Source organism: Malus sylvestris, chromosome 5 (genome assembly GCF_916048215.2).
Source record: "Malus sylvestris chromosome 5, drMalSylv7.2, whole genome shotgun sequence".
Taxonomy (NCBI): domain Eukaryota; kingdom Viridiplantae; phylum Streptophyta; class Magnoliopsida; order Rosales; family Rosaceae; genus Malus; species Malus sylvestris.
This window is the reverse complement of record NC_062264.1, coordinates 2,291,280-2,309,663: the sequence shown is the minus strand read 5'-3', so window position 1 is coordinate 2,309,663 and position 18,384 is coordinate 2,291,280. Positions and strand designations below refer to the sequence as shown.

General features: G+C 40.4%; 2 protein-coding genes across 2 annotated transcripts; one reads left to right on the top strand and one right to left on the bottom strand.

Moving 5' to 3' along the window:
• The first annotated feature begins 1,069 nt into the window (after nucleotides 1–1,069).
• On the top strand, nucleotides 1,070–2,343 carry LOC126621621 (uncharacterized). Its single transcript, XM_050290157.1, has 2 exons — nucleotides 1,070–1,871; nucleotides 2,270–2,343. Exons 1-2 carry the CDS (start codon nucleotides 1,070–1,072, stop codon nucleotides 2,341–2,343), a joined length of 876 nt encoding a protein of 291 aa, XP_050146114.1.
• Nucleotides 2,344–13,375: 11,032 nt separating this feature from the next.
• On the bottom strand, nucleotides 13,376–17,815 carry LOC126622100 (ATP phosphoribosyltransferase 2, chloroplastic-like). Its single transcript, XM_050290755.1, has 10 exons — nucleotides 17,349–17,815; nucleotides 17,139–17,252; nucleotides 16,107–16,172; nucleotides 15,915–16,022; nucleotides 15,698–15,781; nucleotides 14,817–14,918; nucleotides 14,569–14,682; nucleotides 14,416–14,496; nucleotides 14,142–14,261; nucleotides 13,376–14,009 (listed from the first exon to the last, which is right to left on the bottom strand). Exons 1-10 carry the CDS (start codon nucleotides 17,613–17,615, stop codon nucleotides 13,914–13,916), a joined length of 1,152 nt encoding a protein of 383 aa, XP_050146712.1. The 5' UTR covers nucleotides 17,616–17,815; the 3' UTR covers nucleotides 13,376–13,913.
• Nucleotides 17,816–18,384: the final 569 nt, after the last annotated feature.

The window sequence follows — 18,384 nt, the reverse complement described above, 5'->3', positions numbered from 1 at the left end:
ATGTTCATCAGAAAGCTGTAAGGGTCAAGCTCTAATCGATTTTCAGGCCTACCACCCTTCCCCGTACGAATTCAGGGGCAATAACGTCGACATCAACCTGATACACACACGTGATAATTACTAGATGATGTACTTTGATAGGTCCAGTACCTCCGTCTCGGCTAGTGTTCGGATCGTTATGCAATCCCCCACTTATAATCGTTGGTATTTCTCGCTCAAGCTCGATTTCGATTGTACAAATAATCAGGCCGAATATGAAGCTCTTGTTATCGGCCTCGACGTGCTGCATAATTTACGGGAAACTCGTGTCCTTGTGCTTGGTGACTCCGAACTTGTCATTAATCAACTCAACGGGACTTTTCGTTGCATGAGCTGTACTATGGCGCCTTACCACATGGTTGCCAGATATTTGGCTAAATCCTTCGACGGAATAACTTTCAAACACATTTCACATGTTCATAATACTGACGCCGATATTTTAGCTCAAATAGCCTCCAGAGCCCAACTTATAAGGGGAAAATTAGGCCTAGAAATACCTGTGTTACGACAAGTACATTCGGCTTTGATTAATCAACAAGTTTTTCAACAAGATTGCGTGATCTGTACACGAGTCATGTTTTTGTCATCGTTATTAGAACATAAGGACATTATCGAGGTTTGTGCCGTCGAAGCATTACCAGACAATTGGAGAATGACGATTATGCGATATATTGATAACCCCAATGAAAAACACGACCGACGGACAAGGGTTCAGGCCACAAACTACGTATTATATCAGAATGAGCTGTATCAAAAAGGTGAGGATGGGTTACTATTGCTGTGCCTCGGCCCGCAAAAAGCTACTCAAGCAATGGCAGAAGTACACGAAGGAATTTGTGGAGCCCACCAATATGGACGAAAAATACGTTGGCTACTTCGACGGCATGGCTATTTCTAGCTGAGTATTCTAATAAATTGTATTGAGTACGCAAAAGGTTGTGTATAGTGTCAAATCCATGGGAATATACAGTAAGTACCGGCCGAATCATTACATTCGGTCACCAAACCATGGTCGTTCCGAGGATGGTCCATGGATGTAATCAGAAAAATCACACCATCTTCTGGTGCAACCAAACATGCGTGGATACTGGTTGCAATAGACTACTTCACTAAATGGGTCGAAGCCAAGTCATATGCCAAACTAATGTCTAAGGAAGTTTGTAGCTTTTTTGAAGAAAACATTGTGACTAGATTCGGCGTGCCAGAAACAATCATAACAGATAACGGTACGGTTTTTACATCCGACAGATTTAAGGACTATACGGTAAATCTAAATATTCAACTCGAGCAATATACGCCATACTACCCACAGGCGAATGGACAGGCCGAAGCAAGCAATAAGGTTCTTATTGGTATTCTTGAAAAAATGGTGAAAGAAAGGCCAGGCATGTGGCATTTAAGGATAAACGAAGCATTATGGGCTTATCGAACCTCTCCACAGACAGCCACCGGGATGACTCCGTACTTGTTGACTTATGGACACGATGCAATGTTGCCCGTCAAGCTAAGTGTAAACTCGTTACAAATAATTGAACAAAGTAGTTTATTCAGTGCCGAGTACAGTCAAGCCATGAGACAAGAGCTAGAAGATTTGGAAGACGCTTGGTTTGATGCTTATAATTTATTAGTAGCTCAAAAGAAGATCGCTGAACGTGCATATAATCAACGAGTTAGAAAAAAAACGTTCGACGAAAGAGAATTGGTTTGGCAAATGGTACTACCAGTAGGAATTAAATACCCTAGGTTCGGCAAGTGGTCGCCGAATTGGGAAAGGCCATTCATTATTCACAAAATCCTTGGCAATGGGGCATATCATCTTAGGGATCGAACAGGTATTATTCACAAGTTGCCAATCAATGGAAATTTTTAAAGAAATACTATCTAGTCACATGGAAGATGCGAGAATAAAAGCTCATTTCATTTCATCAAGTTCATTTCATTAACAAGTCAGTTACAATCAAATAATTCTAGGGTGATGAAGGAAGAAGAGTTCCAAGAATGGCCTTTAGCTCCAACCACCTCACCTCACCCATTATGACCTCAGGTTGCCGATTCCTCTTGTCCATCTTCAGCTGCTCGACTCTCTTTACACTCGCCGTGTATTTGGTTAAGCAAGATTTACCGCTTGCAAGCTTAGAAGCAATGGTCGATCTCCATTTTGCCAGTTTGGCCATTTCACGGTCAAGGTAGGCCAATGTCTCTTTTTTGCCTTTAAAACTTTGACTTTCAGACGAAGAGCGTCTCGGACGGCTGTCGCAGCTTTCAAGTCATCGTCAGCCCGAAGAGCATTCTCAAAAATACTGAAATACTCTAGGGTCTATTCCAAGGCGGACGACGCCTGAGTGATAGATTCGGCACTCAATTGACCATCAGCTCCAAGGTCGTTTAGACATGCACCCACCGAGTCAAGGTCTTTGCGCTCGAGGACTTGTGAGGTTGAGAGACACAAAATTTCTTGCAACCAAACAAGAACAGTTGATTCGGCGGGTTCGTTTGTAGCTGTCGAAAGACCAGCCGCTCCCGAAGGGCTTGATAGAAGAGCATCAAACTCGACTTCCCATGAAGGCTGCACACGAAAACAGTTTAGGCGCAAGGAAAATCACAAAAGAATATAGCAAGAAGGTTTTTGTTTTAAACCTACCGAGATGAGACTTCAGCCATATCTTCAGGTTCATTGCTCGAACCTAAAGAACTTAATGGTCGAGCCCAATGTTTCAGACTGCTTCTTAATTCACGCGGCCGATAAAGGTTATCTATGTTCGATGGCCATTGAGGTGACCAGGAAATATAGATAACACCTTTCGACGCATAAAATTTTTGGTGAAATGAATAACTGGGCACCTAACATATTTAATATTTTCTCGGTTCAGACATGTTATAAAAATTTGACAACAAAAAGTAATCGAGCCTTACAAAAGTCGAGGTCACTTCTTAATAAGGGATGCCGAGGACTTGGTCCTGCGGTTGAATTGGAGTTTCTGATGTCACTTTAAGAGGATTAACCTGATCGACCGCCTCAACCACAGGGGGAGGATCAACGGAAGGAGCTTAGGTTGGTCGAGAGCGACTCACCAACGGAGTTTCATCACTCTCATCATCCTAAAACAAGAAGTGTTAATATTTTTTACTTAATGAGTAACAGGGATTTGACGACTTAATCATACCTCTTCTAAGATGACCGCCGAATGCTTTGGATTCTTAGGGAGATCTTTCTTAATCAAAAGGGTTGTCTCCCCTAGTACGGGTACTCCTATCGACCCTAGAGCTGCAGGTAAGTCGACCGACGGCACGGCTACCAGCTCAACCATAACCTCGGGAACTTCAGGTATCGGTTGAGCTTGGGTTGCCGAATTGGCCGAAGAAGGTCGATTATCCACCGAAGCCTGAACAATGGGAGCAGGATGAGAGGCATTCGGAGTAGTTGTCCCAATGGTGTGGCTAGAGATAACATGAATCTCCCATGCTCCCTTCTGTGCCAATTTCTTGACGCATTTTGGGGGACGGGGGTTTCACCTGTCGTCTCAGTGTCCAGGTGAGGTCATTTGCTCGACGGGTTTTATGCGGTGGTTTTGGTCTTCTTGGAGGAAGGGGCCAATTTTCTCTTGACCACTGTCGGGACAACAATGTCCACTTGTTTCAGTACCTGACCGCCTAAAAAAGCAAAGTTTCGTTAGTGAAATCACTCAGAAATCTGAAGAATAAAGGTAGAAACAGGGGTATACCTTGGGGCACCTCTTTAGATTGAGGGGCGGATGGTTTCTTAGGCCTGTCACAAAAAATTTTGTTAACTATTTCCTTGACCGAAATGCCAAAAAAGTTGTGAGTATATTCTTCCCACCAGTCGCCGAAGATATCGGTGCCAAGAGATTCAGGAAAATTTGGTCAAAGACGAAACTTCTTACATCGTTCCTAAAATTCTTTATCGATGTCTCTACACTCCCTTTCTGAGGAACCAGAGACGCGCCCTCGGTCTAGAAGACAGTGAGAAGAAAGTAAAGGCACTGGGCAACCTTATAGGTAGCCGAGCTGTCGGGCGGCAAAGTGGGGGTGATAAACTTCCCAACTTATTCGGCGAGCATCACAACCAAGGGGAAGGTCGCTAGTTAACATGAACGACCCCCAGTTTTGACGAAGAGCGGCATCCTTGCTTTCACTCCAAGTTGACGTAGGAAGTCTGAGGGAGCGAGGGTATTCTCGACGACGACATATCAAAAATTTATCATCAAAAAGGACATCCAAGCCGAAGAGGTGTTTAAAGACCTCTTCAGCTCGATGAGGTGGCACTAGTCGGGAGACTAATTGAAGGTCGAGCGCTACGGTAGACTGAAAGTCGGAGACTTCTGGCTGAAATGTGGAGAAATAAACCTACAGCCAAAGTTGAAACACCCAGAGAGGTCCATTCTAGTGCGGGTCAATCTTGTTGATGGTCGTCTCTGCCAAGCAACGTATGACGTTGGCGAGGATGGAGGGACTGAGAGCCAGAGAGTGACCACTAGCCAGGGCTTCCACCACCGGCATATTCTTGACCAAGAATTTATTCGACTTGGTACAACAAATGAACTTGTTGTACCAGTAAAATAGAAAGGCCTCTTGTTCACCCTTCCATAGACCCGCCTCTCCTCGACCAGCAAAATAGAGGCTAAGGGTGTTGTAATTCAGAAAATTCTTGTGCAATTTTTGAACGTCGTCTTTTGAAGGCTCTTGACCTTCCTGGTTCACGTCTCAACGACCTGATAGTCCCGATGATAACCAAGACGTCGAGGATGGTAGGGACATAGGGCCGAATGGAAGAACCATGGTGTTGGTGGCCAAGCACCAGAGGCTAAGAGCTGCCATAAGAAGCTCTTTATCCATTGAAATCTCCATGGTCGAGAGCTTGATAGTGTCATATATACCAAGAATTTTCCACTCTTTACCGAAGAAATTTTACATTCGAACAACCCATGCCACCCAGTTCGCATTTGACGAGGGCCAGGATCCTTGGGGTTTTGTCTGACACCACTTCGACCAATCGAATCCCTACGGCAAACCTGCCAAACAATGTTTTTTAAACAGGTTGGTGATGGATGACGGCACCGTATCCTTGAAAAGTGGGCCCAAAACTTGGTGAGTAGTGTTTGACTCACCCTCGAAATGCAGAGTCTTGATGGCGTGCTAATCGATGAAATCCTTGCACTTGGTGCACTCGGGGGAAAGTTCTGAGACAAAGGAGGCCATTGATGAAAGGTTAAAATTTCTAAGATGGAAGTTTCAGATTCCCTGGTTTTCGAAAGCTTTAGGAACAGAATGGTGAGGAAATTTCAAAGGTAGAGAGCGTAAGGTACGAATGGAAGGGATCCAGGTATTTACAGGCATTTGGGAACGGAAGGCTAAACGGTTGATTTTCAAAATCAAGGGTAGAATCAAGGGGGAGAAGTACTAATCATTGTGTGTGTTTAGAAAATTGAGGCGAGAGGATCGAGGTTTCCACGGTTTGAGGACGCACGATAGCGTGTTACGGCGGATTTAATACGAGAGAGACGTTTCGACGGTCGCATGTTTTCAAGGATCATGATTAAAAGCTGCTAGGGTAACCAGGAGGTTGACATGTGGCAGGAAGATTTAGAAATCAAGATCGTGAGATTACGTCTCATAAGTGCGCATGGTGGTAGTTCCCGAGGTTCGATTTCACTTCTTCAAGGTCGAGGCTTGAACTAAGGAGTTTAGGTTGGCGACCTCAGAAGCGAGGGGGCAATGTTTGAGCCCAAAAATATGGTTTTGAGCCGAGTTTAGAATGATCTCGGCCCAGTGTTGGTTGGGCCGAGTTCAGAGTCCTTCTCGGCCTAGAGACCATGTATGGGTATCATTGGGGGTTTTCTAGTTTATGGGCCACGCAATCAAAATTGGCCATATCCCATCAGGAATTGGGAATGTGGATGAGTCATATTATGAGAATGAGTTTCGATAGGATTAGGATGCTGGAACTGAATATGGCCTGATAATAAGTTACGTTCAAAGTCCTAATAGGAGTAGGATTAGTCGAGATAAAGCTAGATCAAGGAGAGGAGTTCTAATCCTGGAGTGATTGGGATTCAATACAATTTGGCTGCTATAAATAGGGAGGGAAAACATCGAAACAAGCCCCTCAAATTCAACACACAAACTGCCCTACACAAACCCTCACTCTACGCAAAACCTCTCAAACATCTTGAGATTTTTTTTATTTTCCTTTTTCGCCAACACATTTTTAGTTTGGATAAACAGCACTGTGAAGGTAACCGGTGAACATCTTCAGTTTGGATAAACAACACTGTTGCCGTAGAATTAGCCGACCGTGAAGCACCTTCAGTTTGGATAAACAGCACTGCGACAAGGCCGACTAGTTATCTATCCAAATCTCGATCGAGGAGGATTTTCGACTCCTTATCGACAAAGGTCATCTCGTTAGCCTTCTCTGCGAAACGAGGTGTTACAAGTTACTATACTCAGCACATTGAACGCCGAGTCATTTATGATTGGTTATTCGCAAGTAGGTTTTAGAGTTCAGCATTCTGACGGCCGAACCACTTTCACAATCAAGACATACATTTGTTTTAAGTATTTGTGTCCCTATACTTTGGTGTCAATTCGGCGTGCTTATACTCTCACGAATATAATCACCATGACTAAATCTGGCGCTGACGATTTGTGAACTTCGCAGAACTAGTAGTTTTGTCTTCAAGCTCTAGAACCTGAAAGCCGAGACGTGTTCCTTCCTCAGCCACAGTCACGAGATCACGAAGTCAGTTGCGCGCTCAACGCAAGATCAACACATTTTACTCCTCGGCTAAGCTCGGCCGACGAGTTGGCACACCCCGCATACAACTGAATGACGTAGTTAGCTTATTAATTACTCAACATGCGCACCACGTACGCTTGATAGTTTTTAGGGTCAACAGTCATTCAAGTAAATGTAGCAAATTTTGAAGTGTCAATGCATCTTCTCCAATGACTAGAGTTGGGATCATAATGCGTATATCATTCAAGTAAATGTAGGTCCACGATTGCTTTCTACTTTCATTTATGCATTCCAAGTTCAAAAACCCCTATGATTACTTAAGTTTTTTGCCTGTATAAACTCCAGTGACTTCTATAAGGTAACTAGAATTCCCAACCTTCATATCAAAACCTGAATATTAAATTACAAGAGAAACAGAAAGATACATAATTTGGCTAGCAAAGAAATTGACAGAACCATATCATTCACATTGTAAGTTTTTTCCTCTGATTCTTAGTTATTTTGTCATGCATGGAGTAGTATGAGCATGCATGATGCAGCTTGGGTTTTTATTTTCTTCCTCAATTCCCCATTCTCCTGTTACCAATGGCCTTGCAGGGTTATGCTTGGTTGTGCTGTCTAGTTGTTTTCACTCGTTGGTCCCAAGCCCATATGGAATTAATTGTGAGTAAATTTTTGTTACCATCATGTGTGCTAAACCTAGGTAATGTTAAGGAGAACTAAATTTATAAATTAAATTTGGAAACTAAATGATATGTCACCAATAAGTCTCGTTAATCCACATTTACGTAATAATCCAATCATCAACTTCCATTTCATTTAGTTTACAAAATTTAATTTACAAATTTAGTCTCCGTATCATTACCCTTTGTATTGTGAATTTTACCTTTACTAATGAGATGATTTTTTTTAGTACATCGATATTTTTACACTAAGGAGAGGGAAAGTTCGACTAAGCACATAATAGGCAGTCTAATTTGATATCGAATTCGCCATCCACGAAATTCGAACTTAAAACCTCTCACTTCCAAATGAAGAGAAATACCACCACATAAGTAGTAGTAAGTGACTGAGAAAGCAATGGCGACATCGTTGCCGAATTTCTCAAGTGCCCATTGTCCATAATCTCAAGAGGGAAAGCATTCTCAAGCTCTTTAGCCAATTGTGCATAGTCCTCCGCCTTTTACTTTCTCAACCACCTCAAGAGCAACGGTGTCTATAATATGTGGTGTGCCTAAAATCATTCACTAAAAAAATGTAACTTAGTTAAATATTAAAAAAAATCATGTTGAAATATATAGCTCACTTCTTATAACATATAAGTAATGTTAGGTAAATTAATTTTGTAAACTAAATTATATGTCACCAATAAAAATTAAGCAAGTGAATCAATATTTAATTAATAACCAAATCATCAATTTTCGTATCATTTAGTTTATAAAATTTTGTCTAAACATTTAGTCTCCCTGTGATTAGCTGTACCCATGACATAAATAGAACAGTGTTCCGTCAATCGAGCGCGCTTTCTCAGTTCCCAAGTAGAACGTGTTTTTCTCTGCATTCTCATGAGTTCAATTCGCAGCCAAGACAAGCAGAAAAGCTTTTGGGTTTTGATTTAGTTTTGAGAAAATAGAAGGTTTGGCACAAGTTTTTCTTCTTTTCCTTTGGCTCTGGCTTTCCAATCCAATCCTTTCACAAATTCTGTTTTGTATATCCTCTCATGCTTGGTTTTAATTTGTAATTTCTTGAATGTGATTGGGGTTTGCAAAAGTATGGATGCATGCATCTCCGGATTTTGTGTTTTTTGCTTTTATTCTTCTGCTTTGTTTCTCTTTCACATGCAAATGTATGGATTGTTGAAAAGGGGGATTTTTCAGATACAAGCCCTTGATCAGAATATACTTTTAGAGAAAAACACTTGAAACCTACTATTTTGAAAAAGCACCCTGCTTGCTTGCACCATTTCTGCTGTTAATTAGGTGCCTTTTCCACTACTTTGTTTTTCTGCAGTTTAGCCTAATCAGCCTGGTCGTTCTCGTGAATAATTTGAAAGAATGAAAGCTTGATAGAAGAGTTCAAGAGAGAATTAAAGACACCGGTTTTGATGCGTTACAAGCTCACTATTTTTCCAGTGAACCATGATTTAAACCTATTATCTGCACTTGTAGAATCCTACGATGTAGAAGAGATGTTTTTGCTTTCAATGGTCATAAACTTGTTTTCAGTTTAGAAGATGTCCAGTATATAACAGGGTTGCCAGTAAATGGTAATCCTGTCACTGGTGTAGATTCAAATGGTAAGGAGCTTTGTATGAACTGAATAGGTCGGGATGGTTGTGTGCCGAAGAGAGCTAGTATCTTATAGGCTCTATTGTTATTCCCCGATTAATCTCGAAAGTATGTCCTTGTTATTTATATTTCTCTCATGGAAATCTTCAAATCATAAAAGACTATGTGTTGGGACCCAAAATAAGCATTCGGCCTAAAGGGCGGCCCAAAGGCATGCAGAAAGGAAGGCCAAGGCCCATGCGAAGATCCAGGAAGGCGCTAGGTGGTCAAGGCTGAGAACAGGTGCCCAGTCCAAAAGTTAAATATCAAGCTGACGTGGCAAAGTGGGGGGCTAACCTACAGTTATAGGGGTGATTATAGGGAGAGTCGCAGAGAAGGAAAAGTATCTTTTAGGGGTAAAACCTCGTAATTTCACATGGATCAAGGGTGCAACTCAGGCAAGTTGGGTTGGTTATAAGGTCAATCCAATCCTAACCCAACTTGTACAATTCAGACTCGGGTTCGGGTTAGGTTTCATTTGTGTTCATTTGGGCTCAGGTTTAATTGGGTTTGGGTTTACTTTGGTTGGGTTCGGGTTGCCCAACTTTTTCGAGTTCAATCCTGTAACAACTTAGTTTTCAAGAGTTCCTAACTTTAATTTCATAAATCAATCAAAGTTGATGAGCAATTGCTTCGAGACACAAAGAATTTAGGTTTTGGAGTTGGACAATCTACTATAAAGCTTTAGGTTTTAGAGACTACAAATATGGGCTAACTAATCAAAGCCTCTTATTCCCTAAAAGCTTAAGTAATTATAAGGGGTAAGGGCGTTGGTTTTTGGACTTGGCCCACTTGGGTGTAGTATGAGCATTAATTGATATGGGTTACAATCTAGTTAGATTGGGTTTGGTTAATTGGGTTGGGTTGGGGATGGACGGGCAAATGATCAACCCAACTCAACCCAATCAATGAACAGGTTGAAATTGGGTTGGGTTCAGGCGGGTTATAACTAAAAAAGAACCCGCTTATCCGGGTTGGACATAGGCGAGTTCAGGTTGGCCCAATCCAAGTTGCATCCCTAGGGTCAAGTGTGAAACTTCCACTTGCCTGTCACATCAAGCAAGGGAGCCTTAATACTACAACAAAACACGAAGACAAGGACACTCAAATCAAAACTCCGCTAAAACTCTTAAACTCTCTGTTATTCTCCCTACATTCATCTTGTGCATCCTCAATCATTCACTTAGTTATAGCTCTGTTGCAGCCTCCTTGCAATATCGATTTAAGTCCCAACCACAACTGAGACCCTCTCCCCTCCTAGAAAGTAGTCCGATCTTTGTAACTAGCCAGAAGAGGTGCCCAATAGGCAAGACTCTAAACCAACAAGGTTTAGAACATGCCCGAACTCATTTATTATTTTGTAATGCATTAAGTATTACTCTTTTTCTACTTCGTACTCACTTTAAAGTCCATTTACTGCATTTAACATGGCTAAACCTATGCATTTATTGTCTGAAAAGCTTCACTTTGTTTCTATTTCATGCTTTCTCAATCAGATCTAATGAAATGAAGGCATTTCCAATCAATCTTGAACTAATTAATACTTGGTAAATAACACCAGTCAAAAGTCATTGGTCTCAAGGCATAGAAAAGTACCTTTTATGGACGTAACCCCTCCGTAAACAGTCATTTGATAAAATAAAAAAAGTCATTTTACTTGTGGCACAAGTAACCAACTCAGCCATGCTCGAATGGCCTACAGTCTGCTGGTCTTAGCCAGCAGTGGCACGCTCAACATTCCATAGTTTTGATAGAAAGCCCAAAAGCCTAAACCAAAGGCTCTAGAAAGGCATCTTTGAAGCTAATCACTCAATTCACCAAACACACAAGGGGAGTTGTTCGAGGCACAAACTAGGCCGAACACTTAGTACTGGTTTGATACTGAGGTGCTTTTATAAAAGGTAGGTATAAAAAAAGCTGAAAATATGAAGCATAAAAAATAAGCTTATTCTCATAGCACAGCAGAAGTAGTTTTTTTTTCAAAGCACAGCAATACCAAACCAACCCTTAGTGTCCTTATTCAAAGCAGTGTTCGTGTCATCAGTTTATGCATTGAGGCAGGAATTCATTTTGATATTTCTTTCTTTAGGTAGATACATAATACACATGATTTCTGAAACATAACGAAAAGAGGTTGCTTGGAGTGTCCGTTTGAGAAATGCAGAAGGATATTTAGATTTAAAAGACGGGTATTGTTTTTTATGTTTTTACTTTTTAGCATCGGATTCTTGTTCGGTAGAGCATTTTTTACGCTCTAAACACACTAACATGGAAATGCAAATTTCTGTGCAGCACTTACTACTAAGTCCTCTCCGGTCCGTAATGTCCTCGCACTGCCTCCCAAGAGGAAGAAAGTTGATCATGCTGACCGTAACCTCAATATTGAGGTAATAATATATTGACAAATTTTTAGCGTAGCTCGTCAGCCACTGCAAGAAATAAATGCATTGGTACTTAATGTGTATTACTTCTCAGCTTGACCTCTTCAATATCTTTAGCTCCGACCATTCATCCTTCGAGTACAACTCTGATCTTGCCAACAAACCAATTCGATTCAGGCTTGTTTTCTACAGAGGAATCGCACAAGGTTAGTTATAGTGTTTCTTATCTTTGCTACTCGACTAGCAACATTGTTTTATCCCTACTGCAGTTGTTGGACGAGTCGAGTTCTTTATTGGCCGATTTTAACAAACTACTTTTGGGGTGTGGCACTCGTCCTTCTGATGTTCAACAAACTTCTATGACTGAATTTTGTGAAGCAGACTAACTGAGGAATCCTTAGACCTGGTTTTCATGCTTTAACTAACCCTGAAGCACAAGAAGTTTTTCTTCTTTCTTCAAAGGTTCTTTTGTCAGCCGGTGTGTTCCCATCCGATCATTTGAAGACTAGGCTGACGACGTTTAGGGATATCCTTCGAAACAGTGCTGCTGCCTTTCTTCAAGCGCAGAGAGATATCGAAACGACCAGTTGTTAAACTTCCTTCCCTGTAAGAGCGCTGTCATGTGGCTGTCGTGAATATAGAGCCATCCTAGACTCTGCGCTCGAGAAACGAGATGAAATGGATAGAGTTCTTGGTGCCTTGTTTGAGAAGACTAAAATTTGCCAAGCTGGTTGATGAGGATGATGTGAATATACGCCAGCTTAGTACAACATGAGACAATTGCCTTGAGAAGCGATCTGAGATGGATGAAGTTCTTGCTGCCTTCCTTAAAAAGACTTTGACAGCAAAGCAGAATTTGGCTTCCATGAATCCTCAGGCAGCTGACGTTCAGTCCAAGAAGCGGGCAGCCAAGATGTTGACTGAGCAGTGCGAATCATCTTGGTTCGACCTCAGGACTAGTTTGTTGAGACATCTGTAAAACGCATTCGGATAACTCGAGCTTACGGTTCTGACGAAGTTTGATGATGATCCTACCCATTTACAGATTGTCTCGCTAACTGGAGTTATACTTTGAGCGTAGGAATTTGCTAATTTGATGATCCTCCTGGTTGTGTTTGATCTAGATTAATTCATGTTGTTTTCAGGGTCTCTATTTGGTACCAACGACTTCGTTTAGTTGTTTGTTTGGGGTTCTTCCCCCCTGTTTAGTACCCATAAATAAAATTAACAGAGAAAATTTTAATTTTAATAATTCACAATAAATAAAATTGGAGTCTCAAATTTTGAGACTCGAAGTGAAGAGGCCTTGCCGGGTAGATATGTGTAAGTCTATATTTTATTGTCATGGGAAGTAACAGTATACTCGTGTCATGTAAGTTGTTCTCCCAAGAAAAGAAGAATTTAGAAGATATAGATGTGGGACCCATCTCGGACTCCATAATCAACGAGTTAAGGCTCCTCTGAACTTGAACTATCGATGTTACTCATTCATCATCATACCAAGGCTGCTATGGCTGTGATCATGATCGTGATCAGAGGCGCCGAGAATCAAGATCAGACGGTCGTAAGGCAGCTTCTGTTGGGGTTCAATTTCTCGCTCTAGAAGCAGACATGCCATATTGTGTGCACAAGTACAATTAACCACAACACAAGGATTGTGTAAATACATATTCATTGTATATTTCTTAATATCGTGTTCTATTCACAAACTTATCATTACCACATTTATAATTCGTGTTGATAACACCATGCGACGATGTTGCATTCGCGAACGAAAACATTTGGTCCTCAAAATTTCTTGTCCGAACCAAGGGTAAAGCAATTAATGAGTATTCACTTCGAATTCTCTATATACCATATGAAACAGAAACTGAATTTCTAATCACTTCAGCTGGCAAACCATTTCACTGTAGGAAATTAATATCTGCTTTCAAAGTTTGATCATGCTTTGTATGTATACATAACAAGATAGGGGAGCAGGAAATGCCACCGAGTATACAGAAACTCTCCTCAGCTTCCAATACAGCCAGCCTCCGCCCTGACAACACTATCGACGGCTACAAAGGGCAATCGAATTGTTTGAACACCGTATTGGGCACATGTAACGTCCAGAAAGGTTAGAGTTCATCCCCATTAGTAGCTGCAGATTGAAGATCGGCTTACCAGTTCGAGATGGCTCAGCAAGGCTACACATAACAAATTCTTGAGCCTGTTCATTATGGTTGGACATTTCTGAAAGAAAAATGCATACAAATGTCTTTACGCCACCACTCTGATTACAAGCCGGGTTGTCGATTCAAACATAATAGAGTACAATGAATTTCATTGTTTAAAACTTTAAACCCTCCTCTTAAGTGCATTTTTATCCGACATATAGCCCATCTGCAGGTATCAATACGTGTTTGCACATCAGAGGCCAAGCGTTGAGAGAAGTTCACGCCATCTTGGAGTCTCTTCATCGAAAATGTAGGTCAATGGGGAAACTAGAACTCCGCTGCCTCCAATCTGCACAAATTAGAGCAAAGAGATTAAACCCCGGTATCCAAGGAAAGAAAAATTCTTCGGTCAAACATGGAATTAGATTTAAAATTTCAAGTAACATTGACCAATACTTTTATAATAAATATCATGGCTCACCGCTCTCAGTTGTTGAACGGACTTGTAGAGTGCCTTTTTTGGCACACATATGACTATGGCATAGTAATCGACTGCAATTTGCCCACCACGTTTGCAAAAGACTGGACTTACGGTGGGTCCCTGCATGTGTAACCATGTACATTATTTACAGACTCATCAGACGGAAAAATAAGGATCCGTTTACATACTAATAGTGATAAAAGACCACTTATTATGGTATACTGCAACTTATGGGTCATGGTTAGATACGGTGATGCTTCATTTCAAACCTCACCTGCAAACCAGATAATGATGCCTGGCTCAAGACTCGCTCAGCCACTTCCTCTGCACTGTTTCCTCTCATATTTGCAACTACCTGCCATAAGCCCATAAATATGTAAGAAAACAAAAAACTGAAGGGGCAAAAATGGACTTTTAAAATACGCACCGTGAACTGACCCTCTGCCCTTAGATGTGCCTCTAATCTTTCAAGAATCTCATGTGTCGTGTCAAGGGCGCTTTTCCTTTGGATCAATGACCTCTTGCTTGCAACAAGAACTGCCTAAAGAAATTCTAATTACAACCATACGACAAGATATCGAAAGAGCAGGGTTTCAAACCAGCTCCTTCTAGATGCAAGCTTAAACCTAGGAGATCACATGCTCGGTAAGATGAGCCACAAACCAAGAAGCCTACCTGGCTTTGTAACACAACTCCCCCGTCAATTTCTTTGAGGTTGTTTTCTTTCAGTGTCGTTCCACTACTCACGAGGTCCAAAATTGCATCAGCTATCCCCATCTAAATTTAAAAGAGACACGCAGTATTTAATTATCTTCTCCACAGTTTCAGATTTCAAGGCCAACAATTCTACATTAAGTTACATTGTACACGTTACGTGTGTTTTTTTTCTAAATAAACTTTATTTTCTAGTTGTTAAAATATGGCCTAATTAGTAGAGTAGTGGGTCAGTATTATCCTATTTTGTAGTTAAATGGCATTTGATTGTACTAATATGACACCTATACAAAGGTGTAGATGTTTTGGAATAAAGGGAAGAAAATTATTAAGGAAAAAAAAGTAAAGTTGGTCAAGAGTTCCTCCATAAACCCTAAATCCCTATTTTCGTTATTCTTCGCAAGCATTTTCTCCACTGTCCATATCAGTCATATCAGTACAAAATGTTGGCAATACCCTTTGAAGTAACTACCTATCTACAAAGTCACGGAATGTATTGTCATCTAAAACTTAAGCATGGATTCAGTCTCCAAGCAATATCATAATCTTAATATTCTTAACTGCAGCAATGAGAATCCAATAGAAGTCTGGACAAGTCTACTGTTCAAAGCGACAACTTATGTTGAGATATTGGTAAGTAGATAATAAATAGATAGCCTATGCTTTTCATCAAAAGGACATGAAACACTTAATTAAGAGTGTGTGTGTGTGTGTGTGTATGCTGGCAAATATGCGTCATGCTTTATACTACACTTGGAAAAACTCAACCACGTTATAGGACAATGCTCCTCGTAAACTCAAAACATCCCACCAAATTTTACTCTAACAAAGCATATTCTTACCGCAGGAGCTGCCTCGAGTGCTCCATCAGCAGTTGAAAAACTCACATGGTTCAATCCATTATCTTTCATAAATTTAGGACCGAGCTGCAATAGAAGATGAAAGTGAAATTAAATGCAAACAAAACCCTTATTTCCAAAGAGTCAGCAAAAGAAACTTGTTCCCAATGTAGAAAGTGAAGAATAATACAACACCACAAATCCTAAACGCAATGCATACATAGGTGAAGCCAGTAGCAACTCGGAGAGGTTTCTCTTTAGTCCATTGAGGCATTTGTGCTAGCTCCTTCAGTGAATTTATATTTTCAAAAATCCCGTATTTTGGAATCTGAAAAAAAAAAAGGATAATTGAAGGTATTCAAGATAATACAAGTGGAATAAATGGAGATTCCAAGTTGAGAAAGTAACTCACTGCAAGGGATAAACGGCAGTCCCCATAATCAAGAGCATCATGAATAATGATAAGATCTTCATTCCCCTAAAAGACAACTTTAGATGATCAGATTTCCGTTCTCTTTGGACAAGTAATATCAGTGATAAACGTCAAATATCAATGCATCAGATTCATTTTGGATAATAAATACTGAAATTTTCTTAAGTATGGACAACATTACTGCAAGCAATTTTCCTGTCGCAATCCACGAAATGAAAGGGTCCGCCCAACAAAAAGACATCCTTTTCCAGTTGACCAGGTCACAATTCAAACACTAAAAGGCCAGAGATACTAGAAGATGACCAACTAACAAATTTAATGAGGTATTAGGGCTTGTTTGGATGTGCTTTTAAAATGACTGAAAACGCTTTTAAAAAAAAAATCTTTTTGAGTTCCAAAAGCACTTGAAGTGCTTTATACAAGAAGCACCAGTTATGTACTTCCTCCAGATAGTATTTAAGTGCTTTTTCAGGATTTACTTGCATTTTTACCAAGGATTGGTACTAAAAATATTTTCACCAAAAGTGCTTTTAGTCATTTTAAAAGCACATCCAAACAAGCTCTTAGTATGCACAAGTGCGTGCATAAGTCCACCTGTTTCTGGCTCTGACATATTTTTCTGGTTTATCAACAACTTCCGGGGTCTTCCCTGAAGGGTTTAAAACGGGGATACCCTACTAACTTTTAAATGATTAGCTTCCTCCTTTATATTTTGGCCCCAAATCCGGATGATACAGGTTTTAAAGATAAGTGTACTTCTTCATAGTCATTTTAGATAACAAACATCGGAAAGAGCAAAGATTTCTTCAAGAGATGCAATGACTGCAGGCAATTTCAAAACAGACACAAATTACTCTGATTTCGTGACATATTATCTATCCATATTCATATCAAGTTATAAAAACTTGTAACGAAATTCAACAAGAATGAAAACAAAGGAAAACCCAATTACGTAAACAATCGAAAATCCCTAACAATAATAAAATTGACTGAACAGATTGTGATACATACCTCTCCGTATTCACTGACAGTATCAAAACCCGCAATGCCAAGGTCCAAGTCTCCAGACAACAACTTCCGCACAATGTCCTTGGGCCGCTGAAACCACACCTCCAAGTTCGATAGCTGCACACAGTAAAATCCATGAAAAATGAAATTAATTTTTCCCACAAACATAAAAAAGAAGGTAAATTTGAAGGATGTTTCGTGAAATTAGAGAACCTGTGGGATTTGGGCGACGTATTGGCGAGGATTGACGTGCTTGACGGACAGCTGGCAGTCCTTGAGGAGATCAAGAGTGTCGGCGGCCATACGGCCTTTGCTGGGCAGGCCGAGGCGAATCTCGTTCCGTTCAGAGACTCGGCTGTTAACTGTTTCCGCCGCGGCCGTTTGCAGCTGCGAGACGCTGCAGGTGATGTGAAAGGAGCGGGAGATGGGGACATAGTGGGTGGGGAAGAAGGGGCTCTTTGGCAGGTTTGATGCCAACATATTGCTGCTATTTTTGTTTGGATTTGGAAATGTGAGGAGTGGGAGACGGCGGTGCAGATGGGGAGAGAGGAGAGAGAGGAGAGGGAGGTCGCAGGTGGGGGGCTGCGGCTGAGAATTAACGAGGTTAAGATATAAGTTACACGTAGTACTTATGGCACTCCAGTCCAGTTTGAGTACAAGTTTTAAATCTCTCGTCTAAAATCCCTGTTATGTCATATAACTTGTTATTTTTACACTTGAAATTCTGTATTCCAATCATTTGTCCGTAATTTATGTCAATCATCTTATCATCTGTTAAAAAAAAATCCATGAAGCAAAAGGATCGAGAGTAAGCTTCCCTCCATTTCTTTCATGGCCCAACAGAGTAACACAAGGCTTTATAAACGTTTATATTTACGATAAATAATACTATGAATATTAAATTTGTACGTAAAATGATGTGTCACTAATAAAAATGAACACATTTATTTAATATTTAAATAATAATTCAATCATCATTTTTTATGTTATTTAATTTAGGGAATTTTAGCGAAATACTTTCGGTACGGTTCAATTTAATGAAAAATCATATTTTTCTATTAAAAAATCAATCATGTTACTATTTATTTTATCATTTATTTTATCCTTACCGTTAAATCTTAAAATTTTCAAATATTTTTCATTACTTTATCCTTTTAATTGAACAAATTTAATTTACGAATTTAATTTCGCATTACTCATTTCATCGCACACGTTTCCCAAGCTGAAAGCAACCACGTGACGACAATTT